Source organism: Xenopus laevis, chromosome 7S (genome assembly GCF_017654675.1).
Source record: "Xenopus laevis strain J_2021 chromosome 7S, Xenopus_laevis_v10.1, whole genome shotgun sequence".
Lineage (NCBI taxonomy): Eukaryota > Metazoa > Chordata > Amphibia > Anura > Pipidae > Xenopus > Xenopus laevis.
The window spans coordinates 7,955,319-7,978,040 of NC_054384.1; the positions used below are offsets into that span (position 1 = coordinate 7,955,319).

General features: G+C 42.4%; 1 protein-coding gene across 1 annotated transcript in view; it reads right to left on the reverse strand.

Annotated features, from left to right (window-relative positions):
* Positions 1–22,722, reverse strand: part of fam13c.S (family with sequence similarity 13 member C S homeolog) — a 79,197-nt gene that overhangs the window by 2,402 nt on the left and 54,073 nt on the right. The window contains exons 6-13 of the mRNA XM_018227320.2: positions 17,459–17,606; positions 8,765–8,975; positions 7,926–8,064; positions 6,371–6,452; positions 4,263–4,468; positions 3,894–3,989; positions 2,913–3,109; positions 74–175 (exon numbers count right to left, since the gene is read on the reverse strand). Of these exons, the coding sequence (XP_018082809.2) occupies positions 74–175; positions 2,913–3,109; positions 3,894–3,989; positions 4,263–4,468; positions 6,371–6,452; positions 7,926–8,064; positions 8,765–8,975; positions 17,459–17,606 (1,181 nt within the window). The remainder of the gene's footprint in view (positions 1–73; positions 176–2,912; positions 3,110–3,893; positions 3,990–4,262; positions 4,469–6,370; positions 6,453–7,925; positions 8,065–8,764; positions 8,976–17,458; positions 17,607–22,722) is intronic.

The following is a 22,722-nucleotide window of genomic DNA, read 5'->3' on the forward strand; positions in this document are numbered from 1 at the left end:
ACCACCCTTTTAACGGAACAGGCAAACCCATTTAAAGCGAGGGATATATGGGCAATAGCCCCACGAGCCCCACCTTCCAGTCTGTCTTAAAAAGTGCTCTTCGAATTCTCTTAAAGCTTTCCGTAACCTTTTCTTATCGGCTCTGGTCTCTCGAAGCTGATCAAGGAGCTCGGGCCTGAAAGGGATAATGCAAAGGTGCAATGTCATCATTCTGAGAGCTATTCTTATCTTTTAGAACCTGATAATAATTTATAAAAAAAAACACAAAAAAAACCCACAATTTTAGCAAACAAGGTAATAAAAGGTTGAGATGAGAATCGAACCCAGGCCCTGAAGAATGAGAGTAATTAAACTACTGAACTTCTCAGATAAGCAGAATTTAAACAATTCACAATGAGGCATAAAAGAATGTGCTGCTCTTTGAAAGAACATTTAACTGTTAAAATATATACAATAAATAAACAGTAACTCCTAAAATCTGATATAACTTAAGGGCAGGGGCACACGGGCAATTTCGGGGATATATAGTCGCCTGGCGACTAATCGCCTCTTCTTCGGGGCGTCAATCTCCCCGAACTGCCTTCCGCCTGCTATAATGAGAAAACGCCAGTGCAATGAAAAATCGCCTGCTGCAATGCACTTGCGCCGCTTCAATTTCTGAAGTCGCCCGAAGTTGCCTCACGAGGAAACTTCGGGCAACCTCGTAAATCGAAGCGCCGCAAGTGCATTGCAGCAGGCGATTTTTAATTTTAGCAGGCGGAAGGCAGTTCGCGGAGATTGACGCCCCGAAGAAGAGGCGATTAGTCGCCAGGCGACTATATATCCCCGAACCGATTAATCGCCTCTTTTTCGGGGCGTCACCTTTAGAAAGGGGCAGTTTACCTTTAGATACAATCTAAACAGATAATTTGCCTTTGGACTTCATTTTTTTAATTTTGTGCGGTTTCTGAATTATTTAACAGCTCACCAGTTTGGAATTTCAGCAGCTATCTGGTTGCTAGTGTCTAGTTTACCCTAGCAACCAGGCAGTTGCTTGTATGAGAGACTGGCAGATGAGTAGGAGTTGCAAGGGTGGGGGGCAGAACCTGCAGAACTTGAGTTCAATGCTTCTCAACCTTTTTTTCTCAGGGGAACCAAATGAAGTTGCAGATTCTGCTTTTTTTTTTTTTTAACCCCAAAATCACACACTTAAAGGGGAAGTTCACCTTTAAATTAACTTTTAATATGATGCAGAGAGTGATATTCTGAGACAATTTGCAATTCGTTTCTATTTGTATTTGATTTTATTTCGCTTTTTATGCAGCAGCTCTCCAGTTGGAAATTGAGCAATCTGGTTGCCAGGGTCCAAATTCCCCTAGCAACCATGCATTGATTTGATTAAGAGACTGGAATATGAATAGGAGAGGCCTGAACAGAAAGATGAGTAATAAAAAGCAGCAATAACAATAAACGAGTAGCCTTACAGAGCGTGTGTTTCTAAGATGGGGTCAGTGACTCCCAGTGGAAAGCTGGAAAGAGTAGAAGGAAAATAATTCAAAAACTATAAAAGGTAAAACATGAAGGCCATTTGAAAAGTTGCTAAGAATGAGCCATTCTATAACATATTAAAATATCCATTGAAGGTGAACCATTACTAGCTATGGAGCCAGCGTATTCACCTCTATACTGTGCATGCTGTGTAATAGGATCTAAGGAAAACAGAAGATGACTTGCCCTTTACACGCGCTGGGACATCACATGGGTAAATCTAGATGGGGATTTTTCCACCAAAACCTGATCCATTTGGCTTGGCTGCCTCTCAGCTGATGGAGCAGATAAAGCGGCAGTTGTACAGATATACAGTAGAGGCACATTACCACCTGCCAATCAATATATCATTTCAACCCTGCGGCTGGCTGAGAATCCCCGGCTGCTAAAGCCGTAAAACTGCAGCGATCGTGGCAGAGAGAGGACGTCAACACTAAATTGTTCCGGCAGTTATCGCAGCAGGGAGCGTCTTTCATTTAGCTTATTGGCCCTTTATTAAATCTAGGCTGGAGATTTGGCCAATAAAACATGGAATAGATCAGATTATTAATTATGCAGAGGAATCATTAAAGGGGTAGTTACCCTTGAAATTAATTCTTAGTTACAATTTGCAGTTAGTCTTGATTTTTAATTTGCTGTGCAATTTAACAAGAATAACAGTCAAATGGCTACACAGCAGCTTGTTTATATAAACTATAGTAGTACTTATCTGTTATCTACTGTGTATCCTGTGCTTGAATGGCTGCCCCCATGGCTACACAGCAGCTTGTTTATATAAACTATAGTAGTACTTATCTGTTATCTACTGTGTATCCTGTGCTTGAATGGCTGCTCCCATGGCTACACAGCAGCTTGTTTATATTAACTATAGTAGTACTTATCTGTTATCTACCGTGTATCCTGTGCTTGAATGGCTGCCCCATGGCTACACAGCAGCTTGTTTATATAAACTATAGTAGTACTTATCTGTTATCTACTGTGTATCCTGTGCTTGAATGGCTGCCCCCATGGCTACACATTAGCTTGTTTATATAAACTATAGTAGTACTTATCTGTTATCTACTGTGTATCCTGTGCTTGAATGGCTGCCCCCATGGCTACACAGCAGCTTGTTTATATAAACTATAGTAGTACTTATCTATTATCTACTGTGTATCCTGTGCTTGAATGGCTGCCCCCATGGCTACACAGCAGCTTGTTTATATAAACTATAGTAGTTTCCGAAGCAAACACACCAATTGTACCAGTGCAGCACAAGATTACATTATATTTTCATTACTTAAAAATTTAATTTTTTTGGTGTTACTGTTCTTTCCTTTGAAACAAGGCACAATCGGCAATATAAAAACATAGCGCGACATTAAGGAAAGAGGAAAGAAACTTACATGGACGCCTCGTGCAAGTTGGACATGGAGAGGGCAGGTTGCCTGATGGGCCGATCATCCAGCGTAGATGCAAAGGTAGGTTCTAGTTCTGCGCTATAGTACATAAATGGTTCATCTAATGCACCGTCCAACTCTGCCGTCAGATCATACTCGTTGCCTCTCTGGGAACAGTCATCATCCGAATCTTCCTCTTCATGCTTAGAGAAAAACCACATGAAAATGTCATTCCCAAAGTACAAAGTGCACAGGCCACGGAATGCACGGGGCATCCCATTATTATCAGCAGCTCAGGATATCAAAACCGTCCTCCATGTCAATAAGTTGACACCGCAGACCAATCATCATTCACTTGGCATTAGATTACACCATTACAGCTGCCAACGGGGGTGTTATAGCTCTACCTCTTGAGCTACTAAGCACCCAAACTGCTCCACCAAAACCAAGCCAATCTGTGGATCAACTTTGAGTCCTTATTGTCCAATTGTCTTTGTATTAATCCTAATTATTATACCAATTTCAGCTTTATTCTGACTTTGAATTTTCCATTGGTTTGTTTGCTTGGCAGTGTTGGATTGGGCCCTTCAAAGAACCTGACATCTAGGTATAACTCTGACAAGATGGAGACAGGACCAATCAGGGGTCTTCATTACCCGTGAGCCACATTCAGATGTCAAAAGAGTTTAGGAGCAACACGAGCATAAAAAATATGCCTGGGTGATAGTAATATAGTTAAATTGGGTTGAGAAAAGACAAAGTCCATCAAGTTCAACCCCTCCAAATGAAAACCCAGCATCCATGCCAAATAAGTGCTGTGATTGGCCATTTGGAAGGCCCTATGTGGACTGGCAGTCTACAGGAGGTTCTGTTTGGAAGTACGCCCAGTTATTATGCAACCAAAACTTGCCTCCAAACCAGGAATTCAAAATTCATAATGCCAATAAAATATCACTGAACCAGGTCAAACATAAAGAAATGACTTACTATAGTCGGAATCAAAGATGCCGTCGATAATAACTGCTTGATAATCCTATATCTGTCATACAGGGGCTTCATTAGGCTTCGCTCCTGCTTTGAACCCTGGAAACAAGAAAAAAATCAAGCTTCCCATACATTTTAAACCAACAAAAAAAAAAGCTTCAATGGTAGACCAGGCCAGGTCTTGTATCCCATAGCAACCAATCAGATGTTTTCTTTAAAACAGTAAATTATTGGAGCTGAATGGTTTAAATGGGTTACAAGGCCTGTAGCAAACTTTAAAAAAAAAAAAAAATGACATTATGGAAAATAAGATCCAGAGGGGGTTGGGTAGGTTGGACAGGAGGATTAAGGATTACACCAAGAATCCTGTACCTTTAATGCCTCAGGAAAATTAAGCAACTGCCTTTTTTCTTTCAGTCGGTTCCATACAGTTTCTACTGTTTCCTCCACAGAACACACGGTGGTGCTTGATGCGCCTGGTGGTTCCACCCTGATGGATGGAGCACAGATTTCCTCCAATGTGCTGCTCTGTAAACCCCTTGGTACACTTTGACCTTCAGACATTTTCAGTTTAAGTTCTAGGATAAAGGTTTGGAAGCAAAAACAATGACTTATCTTACATGGGAACGGTCATAGCCATATAAATCTCTGTTTGGGGTAGGGGGGTAGCAGTGATGCACACGGTCAAATTATTCAGGTTTCTGATTCTCAGTTGGGATCAGGGCTTTAACTTGGCCATTGTAGGACACTGAGCTACTTGTTCTTGAGTCACTCCATTGTTCCTATGTTCTTGGCTTTGGGATTATTGTCCTGATGAAATAAACCATGTGTCAGTTACTTAGTCAATATGTTGACTTGCATTATTTTGCACCATCCATCTTTATTCTCATTTAACTAGATGCCCAGTCCCTTCTGATGGGAAGTGGCCCCTTAGCTTGAAGCTAGGTCCACCATTGTTCAATGAGGGTCAAGCATCTCAAGAGCTTTACATAATTGTTGCCTGTGTGGGACGTTGCCCATTTCTGAAACAGGTCCAACATCTGGAGGTTACTGAGAGGCATTAGAATGACCTACTATTACATATGGTGGAGGCAGCCTCGTGCTGTGGGTCTGATTTTAACAGAAGGCAGAAAGGATAGTGTAAAATATATAGTGAATAAAGTACCCCCTCTTGTAAAATATAAGGATATTATAAGTTACCGAGGAGTTTCATGACCATATAAAAACACGAGGCCGAAGGCCAAGTGTTTTTATACAGGTCATGGAACTCTGAGGTAACTTCTAATATCCTCATATTTTACAACTGGGGGTACTTTATTTATTATAATACACAAGTGTCAGTGAGTCATGTGACAGAAATGACATCAGAACTCACCGTTTATAACTGATGACATCAGAACTCACCGTTTATAAGGATATAATTTACAAGATATTCATGGCTTTTGTGTATTATAGAGAAATATCACAATGGAACTTGGCTTAGCCTGCCTTGGACTTAAACTTAATCCTTTAGTAGGACAATGATCTCAAAACCAAGGCCAGAGAAACAGTGGAGTGGCCTAAGAACAAAAAGCTGAATGTTCTGTAAAAGCCCAGAGAAAGCCTTGATCTCAGAGAATTTGTGGGACTATTTGAGCAGCAATTGTTGGGGAGCAGGGTGACATGTCATGGACACAACAGAGTAGAGGAGATCCCTTCACCACACCTATGTCCTAAACGCAACCCAAACTAGCTTGACTAGGCTGACCACCCAGCAATATGGTGAGGAGCCCTATTCTTGACCTCAACCCTCCCGCCTGTTGGGTGTTGGGTATTATGAGTGTAACCTCCACAATGCAGGAATCTACTAGGAAGAATGGACCAACACCATATTCAAACAATGGCACAATAAAACTACTGCAAGACACACCAGTCTAAATGTTTTTTCTTTCAGATTCAATTATGGGGTAGTAACTTTTAGTAAGTTATAGAACTGGCAATTTTTAGCAACTTTTCAGCAATTCCTTTCAGGTCTTCATATTTTATATTTTTAACCCTAGGTATTTGCCTACTTCTAATTCTTTCCAGCTTTCTTACTCGTTATTATTTACCTCTCTAGTCAAGCCCTCAGTCTCTCATTCAAACCACTGCCTGGTTGTTAAGATAAGTTGGACCTTAGCAACCAGATGGTTGCTGCACAAAAAAGCAAAACCATTTAAAAACCATAAATAATAAAAACGAAGACCAACTGCAATCATTTTAGAATATCACCCTCTACATCATACTAAAAATTAATAAGGTGAATAACCCCTTAAAATTCGTCAAGGATATAATCCCACAATATATGGGGTGACGGTATAGAACGTGGTAGGAACCAGCTCACTTTATGTGTTCTTTGGATTATGTGGTCTAAAGCAGATTCAGACAACCATGAATCCATGAATTCCTGCCACAAAATCTATTTAAAAAACAACTCCACACGGTCTGAGGGAAGGAATTACCTTTAAGCTGTTTACGAGCCTTGGCTAAATCATTCGTCCATTTCAGGACTTCAGGATTGGATGTTTTGTCAATGTGGGAGGGCTTGAAAGAAAAGGAGAGGAGACATTAAAATCAATAAACTTGAATAAAAAGATGAATCACCTGCACATTTTAAGGAGGCTTAAATATGGAAATTACACTTAATCCAGCAGTAAAAACTAGATAGCAAGATAATCAGTTCATGTAATTCCATTTTGGAGAAATGGCAACCCCGTCCCTTTAATAAAGTGGATCCCTTAAAGCAGTGGTCCCCAACCAGTAGCTCGTGAGCAACATGTTGCTCTCCGACCCCTTGGATGTTGCTCCCAGTGGCCTCAAAGCAGGAGCTTATTTTTGAATTCCGGGCTTCCAAGCAAGAGCCTCAATGCACTGCCCAAAAGAGCCTCAATGCAGGTTGACAATCCACATAGGTGCTACCAAATGGCCAATCACAGCACTTAATTGGCCCCCCAAGAACATTTTTCATGCTTGTGTTGCTCCCCAACTCCTTTCACTTCTGAATGTTGCTCACGGGTTCAAAAGGTTGGGGATCCCTGCCTTAAAGGAATACTAAACCCTAAAAAATAATGTGGCTAAAAATGTCATATTTAATATACTCAACTTATTTGTCAATAGCAGCAATGATCCAGGACTTCAAACTTGTCACAGGGGGTCACCATCTTGGAAAGTGTCTGTGACACTCACATGCTCAGTGGGCTCTGATTGGCTGTTGAGAAGCTAAGCTTAGGGCTCGTCACTAATTATCCAGCAGAAAATGAACTTCCCTGGCTGTAATATAAGCTGATGCTACAGGTTTGCTGATTATTAAATTCTGATGCTAATTGCACTGGTTTCTGTGCTGCCATGTAGTAATTATCTGTATTAATTACTAATCAGCCTTATATTGTGACATTTCTATTCTATGTGTACTGTATATTGTGAGTGGGTCCCTAAGCTCAGTAAGTGACAGCAGCACAGAGCATGTGCAGTGAATCAGCAGAAAAGAAGATGGGGAGCTACTGGGGCATCTTTGGAGACACAGATCTTTACTGCTAAAGGGCTGTGGTTGCCTTGGGCTGGTACAGAAGCACAAGACATAATGCATTTTAGTTTACTTCATTAGTTAAGATTTAGTTCTCCTTTAAGAATCCCATTGCACATATGTCTCCAAGATGTGAAGCTCAGTCCCAAAGAAAACTGGTGAAGGAGTTTAAGGACCTCTCAAGCCACCAGACTGGGTGAGACCAGGAACAAGTATTTAGGACATCAGCATCATGTAACTGACCATGAGCAAAAGATTGAGATGGACAGGCTCCATCATAAAATAAATAGAAATATATAAATGGCTGGAAGATCTGTACAACATTCATGCCTTTCAGCTTGAGGTCACAACACTCTCCAGGTCCAAAACCCTTGCCAGGTCGAAAACTGGCAGTTTACAAGAATTTTCAAAATCAAGAACTGTTATACCCCAAAAGGGGTCATTTGAGTGCAAAATGTGCCCCCCCCCCCCAATTAAATGAGAAAAGGACTTACACGATAATTTTTCTCCAGCTCAAATTTGTCTTCATACTTCCTGATCTTCCTCTTGAGGCTCTGGATTTGCTTGGTGAGCTGCACAACTGTCAGGGGCTCCTTGGAGACTTCACAGTTACTTCTAGAGGAACTCCTTGGCCTGTGAATAAAATACATGGAAACAAAAACCAAAAGAGCTTAGATAAAATAGAGCAAAGAAACTGCCATCCCATATAATATTGTAATAAGTTTCACATTGCTCTAGATTTTACCATGTAGTAAAAACCTTGTCCCTTCACCCCCTTGGTAACAGTTCAAATACATCAATATCTGAGCCCCTGTACCTCCTGCTCCTTGGTAGATGGGGCAATATCCAGGCCTTGGTGGCACTTGGTTGGGGGAAGCCCAATTATTTTGTTACTGGAACAATTACTGACATGATGTCACATCAGTCTTCACAAATCCAACCTCAATTACCCCTTAGTCAGAATGATGGAGTAGCATTCCTGCCTTGTATGAGTTTGACTCTGACCAGGGCACTATCTGCATGGAGTTTCTATGGGTTTCTCTTGGTGCTTCTACCAAGGTTCAGAACATCTTGGTAGGTTAATTGGCTCCTGCTCAAATCAACCTTAATGTTAATGTATTTTTTGTATGATTCGTAGCACAGATCTAAAAAGCCTCCAAAAAAATAATGGGGTTTCTACTAAAGAGGTGAAAATCAGAGGACAAATGTCAATTACTGCAGTCTCCATTCACAATACTCCTACAATATTCTGGCACAAAACCGAATTATGAACTTAATACAAATACAGAAGGACCTTGAAGTCCTAGGACTCAAGGAAAAGACATCTCCTTACATCATGAAGGGCTGAGCACTTGGAGGAGATGGGGCAGACTCCGGATCCAAGTTATATCTCTGGCTTTGACTGAAGATAGAGCAGCGGGGGGAAAGCAGGGGGTTATCTCCATCAGTGATGTGAAACAAAAGCCGGCTCGTCCCAAAGCTGCAGTGATCATCTGGCCCATAATCTACATCACTCTGAGAGTCCCAGTGGACTGATACTGGTTCTAAGAGAAAGGATAATATCAGATATTAGACAGTACAGTGGTTGCCCAGCTTTTTCAGTTCAAGCTCCATCTGAAGGTCTGACATTTGGCCAGGGCCCCCTTTGAAGGTCCAACCTTTGGTAAGAGCTCCAAATAGCTCAGGAAAGGAGTAGAGCTATAGGAAAATATTAGTGTATCAATCATCCAGTCATAGAATATTAAGACAGCAATTACATAATCACCCCAAATCTTACCCTAAATGACGTTCAAGCTGGGCTTTGAGGAGAATCTAGTGTAATCCTAACTGACCTTCAGACTGAGCCCCCACTTGCCACTGCTCCCCCACCTCATCCAAGACGACTCCATGTGTCTATTATTTTAACATTTCCCACATCCGATGCCCATACATTTAAAAAAAATGACTAGCTGCTGACTTCGGATAAGCTCGGACTTAGAATGTTTGGGTATTTATGAAAAAATCTGAATGTCAAAAACTTGAATGAAAAATGACAGGGATATAAACTCTAATGATCGAGTTCTTGTCCTGAAAAAACTCAAATCGCTCCAATTGATCGGGTTTATGCCCCAAAAACTCAAATTGATCGATTGTTCGGATAAAAACCCTCAAATTAACTTGAAGCTTTGCCTAGGACAAATCCAATTGACTCCTACATGACCTCGCCAGCTTTTAGATGGCGAATTTTTACAATTACATTTTAGAGGTTTTTTTGCATTATCAATACCAGACGTTTGGGTACAAAATAAATTTAAATTGTGGAAAAAAATCTAATTTGATTTTTGATAAATCTGCCCCCTAGTAAAGGGCAAAAGGTTGGTTAACACTATTATAAAGTGTTGCTTTCACCATCTTGATCATTTTGGTCTACAGTCAACATCCCATTCTTCAATCACCATCCCGCTCTACGGTCACCAATTCGCTCTACAGTCACCATCCCGCTCTATAGTCAACATCCTGGTCACCATCCTGCTCTACAGCCACCATCCTGGTCACAATCCCTCTCTGCAACCACCATCCCTCTCTACAGTCACCATCCCTCTCTGCAGTCACCATCCCTCTCTGCAGTCACCATCCCTCTCTGCAGTCACCATCCCTCTCTGCAGTCACCATCCCTCTCTGCAGTCACCATCCCTCTCTGCAGTCACCATCCCTCTCTGCAGTCACCATCCCTCTCTGCAGCCTCCATCCCTCTCTGCAGCCTCCATCCCTCTCTGCAGCCTCCATCCCTCTCTGCAGCCTCCATCCCTCTCTGCAGCCTCCATCCCTCTCTGCAGCCTCCATCCCTCTCTGCAGCCTCCATCCCTCTCTGCAGCCTTCATCCCTCTCTGCAGTCACCATCCCTCTCTGCAGCCACCATCCCTCTCTGCAGCCACCATCCCTCTCTGCAGCCACCATCCCTCTCTGCAGCCACCATCCCTCTCTGCAGCCACCATCCCTCTCTGCAGCCACCATCCCTCTCTGCAGCCACCATCCCTCTCTGCAGCCACCATCCCTCTCTGCAGCCACCATCCCTCTCTACAGCCTCCATTCCTCTCTACAGCCTCCATCCCTCTCTGCACCACCAACCGTCTCTGCACCGTCGGCTTTTCTATTCCTGCTCCCACTTCCAAACCTTTCCTACCTATGCTGCCGATATGTCTTTGCCAACTATGCAGAGGCCCAAAACATAAACCCCTATTTGTCCCCCTCACCAAATGCAAACCTGATCAAGCCATTGCCCATGCTTACTTTTTGGATATGTATTAATGTGAAGACTGTTTTAAGAGGTTTTTTTCAAATTATCCATTAAGATCATCCAAGCAGAATTGTAACTAATAAGAACATTAACTCATTAAGACTTCTGATGCATAGACAAGGTAAAAATGAGTAAGGCCCCACTGGGTAATCTCTCTCATAACTAGCAATATGAGGATTTGCTGATATAATGTAGGACATGCTAATGTCTTGGGACCAGCACTGCAGCAAATACACTGGTGGCTGTTAACAAGTCACATTGTGTTACACAATCATTTTTCATTTAGAATTCCGTCTTTGATTTCCAGGTGACTGCCACCCCCCTCCGATCGACTATACTAAATAATAATGTACACAGGATTCAGATAGTGGATCCATGAATCAGAGAATAGCCGGACTAAATCAGTGAGCTATTGTTACAGAGCAACGTATAGTTAGGAGTAAAGAGAAAAGGGGTTCGAAACCCTGCTGCTAATCCATACATTACCCAGTTTGTGGACTACAAATCCCAGCATCATTCAACCATATTATTATTTACGAATGCTTGGAGCTGTAGTCCAGCAACATCCATGTTGTATTCTTAAACTCAATGCATATAAAACATTTCTCCAGCTTTAGCAGACCAGCTGTCTTCTAAATGAATCTTTCCAAAATCCAAAGATCTGTCTAAATTTGGATCTACAAGATGCCAAAACCAACGATTCCCACTAAATGTTGGAACATTGTTGGTGGGATTTGCTGCCATTCAGTGTATTAGTGAGGTTGGGGCATTGATGTTGGGTATCAGGCCCAGTTCACAGTCAGGGTTCTAATTCATACCATGGGGGTCAATTGGGTTGAGTTCAGGGCTCTGTGAAGGTCAATCAAGTTCTTCCACCCATCTTCGCAAACCCATTCTTTATGGACTTGGCTTTGAGCATTGGACTGCTAAGTAAGAAGCAAGCAAGTAGCAAGAATGTCATTGTATTCCATAAACAAAGTTTGCTTTCACTGGAACCAGGAGACCTAGCACAAGCCATAAACCAGTGCAAAATCATCATTATTCCCCCGCCACCATACTAGACTAGAGTTGACACTATGCATTCAGTTGGGTGGCGTTCTTCTAGAACAGTGATCCCCAACCAGTAGCTCGTGAGTAACATGTTGCTCTCCAACCCCTTGGATGTTGCTCTTAGTGTACTCAAAGCAGGTGCTTATTTTTGAATTCCAGGCTTGGAATCGAGTTTTAATTGCATAAAAGTACTAAGTGTACTAAGTATAGTGCCAAGTAGAGCCTCTTGTAGGCTGCCAGTCCACATACGAGCCAATCACAGCCCTTATTTGGCACCCCAAGGGACTATTTCATGCTTGTGTTGCTCCCCAACTCTTTTTACATTTGAATGTACCTCACGGGTAAAAAAAGGTTGGGGACCCCTGTTCTAGAATAAGCCAAACCGAAGGCCCTCAGTCAGCATACAGGGGGTAAAGCATGATTCTGCACCCAAAATAATCCGTTTCCACCTCTCCAAAAAGAGTCCAAAGAAGTACAAGCTCCACCAAACAGGTTGTTTAAACGACAAACGAAAATCTGTTTCAGTACTAAGGGGAGAGGCACAATCATAGTCAAAAGAAAAACCAAGATCCCGCGCATGTCAAAACAGTTCAAAATGCGCGGTGACAATTATCTGCTGTTATGAACAGCGTTTATATTCACTGGGGATTCATCAGGCTCAAACGTGGGATATTATATTGCAATCACACCTCCTCTGGCTGGTATTAAAGCAAGCGCTAGCCCAATAGTTACCAGAAGTAATAACTAAGTAAATACAAGTATGGGATGAGTTATCCGGAAACCTTTTATCCAGAAAGCTCTGAATTACGGAAAGGCCATCTCCCATAGACTCCATTTTATCCAAATAATCCACATTTTTAAAAATGATATCCTTTTTTTCTGTAATAATTAGGGATGCACCGAATCTACTTATTTGGATTCCACCAATCCCCCGAATCCTTCGTGAAATATTCGGCCAAATACCGAACCAAATCCTGAATTCGGTGCATCACTAGTAATAATAAAACATAATAATAAAACAGTAGCTTGTACTTGATCCCAACTAATATATAATTAATCCTTATTAATCCTTATTGGAAGCAAAACCAGCCTATTGGGTTTATTTAATGTTTACGTGATTTTCTAGTGGACTTAAGGTATGAAGATCCAAGTTACGGAAAGATCCGAAAAACCTCAGGTCCCGAGCATTCTGGATAACAGGTCCCATAGCTATACATGTGAAGCCAGAAACAAATTCTAAAGAAAAAAGAATCAGGCAATGTAATTTATCAACAATATAATGGCAAAAATCTGATGTAAATGTATATTTCCTTCATACAGGTAGGGGATCCCGTTATCCAGAAACCAGTTATCGAGAAAGCTCTGACTTAAGGGAAAAGACTCCAATATAATTCTAATTTTTCTTGGGGAGCTACTGGGGCATCTTTGGAGACACAGATCTTTACTGCTAAAGGGCTGTGGTTGCCTTGGGCTGGTACAGAAGCCAAAAACATAACATTTCTAGCTACTGCTTTAGTTTAAGTTCTCCTTTGATGGTTAGTATAACCCCCTTTTCAACATGAGCTCAATGAATAGGGATTGTGGCAAACATACTTTTTGCCTATTGTTTTAATTTAGCAATAACTAAGGTTTATGTAAACCGGGAGCAAGTTAAATTCCACCTCTTACTAACTGGTTATATCACAGAAAAGCCCACTGTATAAACAAACCCCTCCCTTCCCCCAGCTGCAGCCTTTTCTAGGCTTTGAGACAAAGATCAGCTGGTTATTTGTGGTCTAATCGTTTGTTTTTAGCAACTAGTAATAAACATGAATTTGCAACGACTCTAATGACGACGGAAATAAAGGCTAAGGATAACTGCTCAGACACCAGTCTCCCATGGCATCTCTCCGTCTCATTTCTAGCAATGCAGGAAACAATGTAACACATATATCAGGTCATGTTACATTTCTAGGAACGCGATTCGCTTATTAGTGTCACTGTGCCATTAACACAGACCAGAAAAGCCTGTTCGTCTCTCGCATTAATTACTCCCATTATTGTGGGACATGACAGTAAGTGCTGCACAAACAATAGCCCAGGACAGAATGAACATTATTAACATTATCGCTGAGCCCTATCATATTTACCCAGCAATACAGAACAAAGAATTTAGTTATACATAAACATTTGCCCTTGCCCTGCATAGCAACCAATCAGCAATTAGCTATTACAGCTCTGGTGTAGGCAGAGAAATAAACGGGGTTGTTCGCCTTTACATTAACTAATCAGTATGAGGTAGAGAGTGATATTCTGAGACAATTTGCAATTGGTTTTCATTTCTAATTATTTGTGGTTTTCGAGTTCTTTAGCTTTTTGTTGGCAGTTTCGGCCATATAGTTGCTATGCACCAAATTACCCCAGCAACCATGCATTCGTTTGAATACAAGACTGGAATATGAATAGGAGAGGCCTGAATAGAAAGAGGAGTAATAAAAAAGTAGCAAAAACAATATATTTGGGTAAGGCCAGACGAGGACATTCGGGGAGGTTTTGTCGCCTGGCGACTTATCGCCATGTCTTTTGCGCGACTATCTTCCCGAACTGCCTCAGCGTTTTTTCGCAATAGGCTACAGCGCAAAATTGTCTGCGCTAATGCACACGCGGCAATGCGTTTTCAATAGTCGCCCAAAGTTGCCTCGTGAGGCCGGTGACAAAACTGCGTGGCGAATTCGCAAATTTTATTGGCCCGCGGCGAAATGGGCAAATTCTAGGGATGCACCGAATTCAGGATTCGGTTCGGGATTCGCCCAGGATTCGGCCTTTTTTAGCAGGATTCGGATTCGGCTGAATACTTCTGCCTGGCCGAACCGAATCCGAATTTGCATATGCAAATTATGGGTGGGAAGGGAAATCACGTGACTTTTCGCCACAAAACAAGGAAGTAAAACTTTTTCCCCTTTCCACCCCTAATTTTCATATGCAAATTAGGGTTCGGATTCGGTTCGGTATTCTGCCGAATCTTTCACAAAGGATTCGGGCGAATCCAAAATAGTGGATTCGGTGCATCCCTAGCAAATTCGCAACTAATTCGCACCTGCCGAATAAATTCGCCCATCACTAGGGGTCAGTGACCCCCTTTTAAAAGCTGAAAAGAGCCAGAAGAAGAGAAATAATTAAAAAATAAATCATGAAGACCAATTGAAATGTTGCTTAGAACTTCGATAACATACTAAAAGTAAACTCTGCTTGGGTTTTGGCATGACCCTTCCTGCTGGTTAGTCACACATACAAACAAAAGGTACACGCACCCCTACACGGAAGAGGCTGGAGAGCACGGGGTTAAACATACATCCCATGCACGGATACATTGCCATTAAAGGAGTGCTTCACCTTTACATAAACTTTTAGGATGTTATAGAGTGGCCAATTCTAAAAAAAAAAACTCTTCAATTGGTCTTCATTGTTAATTTTCTATAGTTTTTGAATTATTTGCATTTTTCTTCTGACAACTGCTCCGCAAGGCTATAAATGTATTGTTATTGGTATAAATGAATAAAAAGCTAACTAACTCAAAAACCACGAATAATAAAAAATGAAAACCAATTACAAATTGTCTCAGAATATCCCTCTCTACATCCTACTAAAAATGAATTGAAAGGTGAACAACCCCCTTTAAAGCCAATCAGATTAGTCGCCATTAAAGATTCAACTCTCTAATTGTTTTCCGAGTGAATGATTTCTGCTCTCCGGTTTCTTCATTCGTGTGTTTTTCTCCTGAATAATTCAGTATTTATCATTAGGGAACCGAAAGTTTGTTTGTCGTTCCCAGTTGGGGGGGTTGGGATGTTCCGGTGATAGCGCTGCCATTTTCATTCATATTAAGGGGGTTATTTATTTAAATCCCCCCAAAAAATTATAGTTTTTTTGCTATGAAATAAGAATTTTTATTGGAAAAACAAAATTTGGATTTTTCGAGATTATACTCCCAGGCTGCAAAAAGTCAGAATCCAAAAATCCGGCATCTCAGACCTGTCGAGGTTCTATATAAGTCAATGGGAGAGAGGTCTCTATCCTAATTGTAAGTTATCGTGGTTAGGGATGGGCGAATTTTTTCGCCGTGCAAATGACCCCCATAGACTTGTATGGTGGCGTGCGTCGAAATTTTTTGGACGCCCATAGACTTAAATGGGTGTCGCAGACAAAACAAAACAGGTCAGATTCGCCCATCCCTAATCGTGGTCTGTGCTGGGTTTAGGCAGAAAATCCAATCATTTCAGGCTTTTCAGCCAAAAACCTGAAAAAATTGTATAATTCGGGGGGAAAAAATCCAGAAAAAAAAATCATACGATGAAAGCCCAGAAAAAATAGTACAATTTGGGAAAAAGCCCAAAAAAATCATACAATACGATTTTTTGTACGATTTTTCCCTTGAACCGATTAATTAATGCTTTTTAAATAATAAACAAGATCCAATCGTGGATTCTAGTTTGGTCGGACTTTTTTTTTTTTTTTAATAAAAATTCCGATTTTGATAAATAACCCCCTAAGAGTCAAAGTGAATATACTGCTTATTAAAAATGCCATGTAGATACGAGGCCAAGAAATGCTTTAGTAAGTGGCTGTTAGGAAGGGGTTAAATGGTACGACCATGCATGTTGGCATGACTGAGACTAAACCTATTTATTGGGGTACAAAAAACCCCAAAATCTTTTGTTTAACTTTTAGTATGTTATAGAATGTCTAATTCCAGGGTCGGCCCAGGGCCCACCAGGATCGCTATTGAGGGCCCCCCTCCGGCCTCCCGTCCCCCTACTGTGAGGTGCCACCCGGCCTGCATGCATGAAGGCTCGTCTGGCGCGCATGCACAGACGGCGCTGAACGCAGCCGAAAAATTACAATTTTTCTGCCATTTGCAATATCGGAAGAGGGGTTTGGCCCATAAGGGTTTTTTCCTGGTATCCCACCGGGCCAGTCCGACCCTGGCTAATTCTAAGCAACTTTTCAATTGGCCTTCATTTTTAATTTTTTTCTATAGTTTTTGAATTATTTACCTTCTTTTGACTCTTTCCAGCTTTCAAATGCCCTGTAAGGCTACAAATGTATTGTTATTGCTACTTTTTATTACTCGTTGTTCTATGCGGGCCTCTCCTATTCATATCCCAGTGTCTTATTCATATCAGTGCATGGTTGCTAGAGTAATCTGAAGCCTAGCAACCAGACTGCTGAAATTGCAAACTGGACAACTACTGAATAAAAAAAAAAAGCTTAACAACTCAAAAACCAAAGATAATAAAAATGAAAACCAATTGCATATTGTCTCAGAATAGCACTCTGTACATCATACTAAAACTTTACTCAAAAGTGAATAAGTCCCTAGGATCAATTTCAGCTAGGGCACTCTATGTTCAAGGGGTCTCTATGTTCTATGTCTTTATATTTTATTATGTATAATATATCTATATATCTATATCTCTATATCTATATCTATAATTAATTTATATTTATTTAATGTATATAACTATAAAACGAATGTTGGGTCCAGTTAAATCATTTGCAGCAGAGCCTTGTCATTCCCAGTGGGCAGATAGGAGGCAGCCTGGATGTGCAACATGATATCAGCTAAACAGGTGCCTCCAGGCTTTACTCTATATATTATTATAAAGCTGTAGAGATTGTCAAAGAGAAGACACAGATGGAAGGAGAGAGTGTGGACCTTACCTGTATGATTGGCACAATCGCTGGGCACGCACTGGGCGAGAGGACCGGTGGTCTCCTTGGAGCAATGAGGCCGGACCACCTCCTCCTGGCACGGCAAGAACACAGGGCACAGGTCCGGTTCCGGGGGCTGCAGCTTGAGGAAGGGATTCTGCAGACAGAAGCAGAACATCAGGCTTCCTGGGATCGGCCACCAGCAGCCAACAAACAGCAGCAGCAGGTTAGGTAATAATAATAAGAATAATAAAGAATCCGGCGATTCCCCTCTCTACCCGCGGATCTCCCCAGACGCACAAGCGACACGTGCGATTTTACGTCCCCTCCTCCTGGATAAGGAATTATTAATGGTGATTCCGTCACACTGACCTCATTTTGCTCGTGTGTCTGCGCAGGAGGGAGGGAGGGGCTGTGTATTCCCTAAGCCTGATTCTCATTCATCCCTAGCAGCCTGTCAATGTGTCCTCACTGGCGCCCCCTGTCTCCACCCTCAACAACCCGCGCCTTTGCGCACTCACAATTACGCACCTATAATTACGCACTGCCGATCGCGGATTCCTGGCAGTGTTTGTGGGTGGGGGGTCGCTGGTATTCAGAAAGGATGCTGGGAGTTGCTATGCAACGGCAGCAGGTGGGATATCTGACTCATGATTCCCAATACGACCACCCCCCATCCATGGGCCCCTCACAGGGTCTCCTCTTCTCTAATCCCAGCAGGGTTGCCATTGCCAGGTCGTTTCAAAACCAGCCAAAGTCAGCTACAAAACCAGCTCAAAACTAGCCAAGAGGCACTTCAAAGGTAGCCCAAAATCTTACAAAAGGTGTAGTGAAAAAAAATCTAAAAAGAATTAATGAATTGATGTGAAAATAATAGACCTTTTCTGTATTTGTCACTGTTTAAAATTTCCCCATGAAGCAGAATGGGACAGATTCACCCGTCACCAGGGACGTAACTAAAGAGGGGGGCCCAGGAGGTAAAGGGATCCCATAAGGCCCTAAAACACACACAATTTCAATAAATATTGGCAAAACTGGTCATCCTTTAGACATTTTGGTGTCCAGCAGACTTGTCCGATTGACTAAACGACCAGTCGCTTGAAAATTGTCAGGCTGATTATTCAGAGCCCACACTCGGCGGAACTACGGAACTACCGGGGGAGCAGGGGGTGCAAGCGGGGCAGGGCCCGCACCCCCTCATGGCCCCCCCGCATTCCATGCGCCACTGACAAATGCAGCCAAATGTGGCCGTATGGAGGGGGGCGGGGCCCGGCTGCACGTCACCCCCCAGGTCCCGCCCCCCTCTAGGATCGCTACTGCCCACACTTTGGGGCCCATTTACTTAGCTCGAGTGAAGGAATGGAGGAAAAATACTTTGAATTTGAACTTTGAAATAGTTTTTTTGGCTACTTCGACCTTCAACTATTCGACCATTCGATAGTCGAAGTACTGTCTCTTTAAGAAAAAACTTCGACCCCCTAATTCGCCGAAGTCAATGTTAGCCAATGGGGAAGGTCCCCATAGGCTTTGGTAGCTTTTTTAGGTCGAAGAAAAATCGTTTGATCGATGGATTAAACTCCTTCGAATCGAACGATTCGGAGGATTTAATCATTCGATCGAACAAATAGCGCTAAATCCTTCGACTTCGATATTCGAAGTCGAAGGATTTAACTTTGACAGTCGAATATCGAGGGTTAATTAACCCTCGATATTCGACCCTAAGTAAATTTGCCACATAGTCTGAAAATCATACAAACCAGATTATATCTGCATGTCTGTGGCCAGCTTTGTAGCAGCACTGGGTATATTTAGTCTGCTGGACTCAGCTCCCTGCTGAACTACAACTGTGGCGCCCCTGATAGAAGAACTTAGGGTGCACAAGGGGCTGTGTGGGGCCCAGTTCGTTATTTATAATGCAGCCTTGAGGCATCAAATTGTTGCTGGGCTTCAAGTCCCAGGGAACCCTGACCATGTTTAGCTCTCAAAATATCTGGGAGTTGCAGTTTAACAACAGCCAGAGGCTGCAGGTTATTCGTCTCTGATGCTGCTACAACTTATTTGCTTTCCCTTTGCATATATTTGTTGCTTTGCTGTGACCCCTACTTGTATGCAGCAGAATTTCCCTTTGGGAACTGACTGGGGGCTGTTTTAGGAGTTCATGCTGCTGCAGAACCTCTTGAAACATATAATTGAACAGTATTGAGAGCATACGTATTTATGCAGCAAACAGCTCTGCTCCTAACCAGGCTCTGTGGCACGGAGGGTTGTTACAGTTGGGGAAGGGTTATCTCTATCGAGAGTAAGCAGGGAATTCCCGTGCCTGTTGTGCAAGGGATTCCCATGCCGGGAGTACGTGTCAATCGCTCACATTCATTTCCTCTTTTAAAGGAGAACTAAATCCTAAACTAAAGAAGTAGGCAGAAATGTTGTACATGATGTTTTGAGCTTCTGTACCAGCCTAAGGCAACCACAGCCCTTTAGCAGTAAAGATCTGTGTCTCCAAAGATGCCCCAGTAGCTCCCCATCTTCTTTTCTGCTGATTCACTGCACATGCTCTGTGCTGCTGTCACTTACTGAGCTTAGGGACCCACTCACAATATACAGTACACATAGAATAGAAATGTCACAATATAAGGCTGATTAGTAATTAATACACATAATTACTACATGGCAGCACAGAAACCAGTGCAATTAGCATCAGAATTTAATTATCAGCAAACCTGTAGCATCAGCTTATATTACAGCCAGGGAAGCTCATTTTCTGCTGGATAATTAGTGACGAGCCCTAAGCTTAGCTTCTCAACAGCCAATCAGAGCCCACTGAGCATGTGAGTGTCACAGACACTTTCCAAGATGGTGACCCCCTGTGACAAGCTTGAAGTCCTGGATCATTGCTGCTATTGACAAGCCTAAAGTTCACTAAATAAAATATGGTATTTTTAGCCATATTCATTTTTAGGGTTTAGTTCTCCTTTAAACATTACTCAGAACGCACCTATTAGACTCTGTAATAAACAGCAATCAGTTATGAGTAATAGGCAGGGCGGCTGATCCAAGGGACAAGGTCATCCTATGATTCACCTGCACAAGTTCATTCAAACTCCCCTCCCCCCTCACTAGAAATCAGCATTAATTTAATTAGTAAAAAATGTCCCTACATGCCCAGATTTGGTTGGACATTAAGGCTGACTCACTTCATTTTCTGTTGTTCTGGCCATTCAGGTAGTTGAGCCAAACTAAGAACAATAGAAAGAAGGCCGACCATGTGGCCCCTTGTGCGGTATCCATGGGGAGGGCACCCCTGAATTCAGTGTTTCAACAGAAAGTCCACTCTGTGCGTTAGTTCCCCTTTAAGACTCAGTTATCATCATATAATGAATTTTCAAGCTAAGAACAATAGAAAGAAGCCGAGCATGTGGCCCTTTGTACGATATCCATTGGGGGAGTGAGATACTGGGTCAAGAAGTAGGGATGCACCGAATCCTTCTGCCCAGCCAAACCGAATCCGAATTTGTATATGCAAATTAGGGGTGTGGAGGGAAATCGCATGACTTTTTGTCAGAATACAAGGAAGTAAAAAATGGTTTCCCCTTCCCACCCCTAATTTGCATATGCAAATTAGGGGTTGGCTTCGGTTCGGCCGAATCTTTAGGCTAAGGCCACACTAGGCGATAGCGCCGCGATTTGACTCGCGGCGACTTTTCGCCGCGACTATTAAACCGCAATCGCTGGGGAAACTTTTGCGCTGGCGTCTATGGGGAATCGCGAAAAATCGCCAGCGTAAAAACACACGCGGCGATCTTTTCTCTACTGTCGCTCGAAATTGCCTCGCTAGGCGATTTCGAGCGACAATAGAAAAAAGATCGCCGCGTGTGTTTTTACGCTGGCGATTCCCCATAGACGCCAGCACAAAAGTTTCCCCAGCGATTGCGGCTTAAAAGTCGCGGCGAAAAGTCGCCGCGAGTCAAATCGCGGCGCTATCGCCTAGTGTGGCCTTAGCCTTAGCAAAGGATTCGGGGGTTCGGCTGAATCCAAAATAGTGGATTCGGTGCATCCCTATCAAGAAGCACCCCTATATTCAGTGTTTCAACTGAAAGTCCACTCGGTGCGATAGTTCACCTTTAAAACTCAGTCATCACATTCATCGCCATATAATGAATTTCCAAACTAAGAACAATAGAAATAAGGCCGAGTATGTGGGTCCCTTGTACGATATGCATTGGGGGAGTGAGATACTGGGTCAAGAAGCACCCCTGAATTCAGTGTTTCAACTGAAAGTCCACTCTGTGCGTTAGTTCCCCTTTAAGACTCAGTCATCACCATACAATGAATTTCCTAACTAAGAACAATAGAAAAAAGGCCGACCATGTGGCCCCTTGTGCGGTATCCATGGGGGGGGGTGAGATACTGGGCCAAGAAGCACCCCTGAATTCAGTGTTTCAACGGAAAGTCCACTATGTGTGTTTCTTCCCCTTTAAGACTCATTCATCACCATATAATGAATTTCCAAACTAGGAACAATAGAAAGAAGGCCGAGCATGTGGCCCCTTGTGCGGTATCCATGGGGAGGGCACCCCTGAATTCAGACAGAAAGTCCACTCTGTGCGTTAGTTCCCCTTTAAGACTCAGTCATCGCCATACAATTAATCGCCGTTCCGTTTCATTATCAGAACCTTGGGAGCAGTTACCAGTTTTGCAGCCAAGAAACATTACGTTCAGTATTTGGAAGGGCACAATATGAAAATACTGTATGATCACTGTTACTCCTCCGTAACTCGCAAGGTCATTCTTGCACAATATGGCTTTTCATTAGCACCAAATGCAAGAAATTTTAGTTTGTTTGTTTGAGTTGGATTAAAGGAGCAGTACACCTTTTCAGCTGGTTTTGATTTAATTGTTTTTTTTTTCAAAAAGTTTTTCAATTATTTGCCTTCCTCTTCTGCCTCTTTGCAGCTTTCAAAATGGGTGGGTGTCACTGACCCCGGCAGCCAAAACACTATGTGAGGCTACAAATTTATTGTTACTTTTTATTCCTTATCTTTTTTATTCAAGCATCTGTTATTCATCTTCCAGCTTCTCATTCAGACTGCTGCTTGGTTGCTAAGGCCAATGTAAACCTAGCAACCAGAGAAAATGCCAAACTTGCTAGAGAGCCGTGGATCAAAAATCCTAAATAATTCAAACACCACAGAAATTGGTAAAATGAAGCCCAATTGCAAATTGTCTCAGAAGATCGCTGTCTGCCTTATACTAAAAGTTAATTTAAAGGTGAA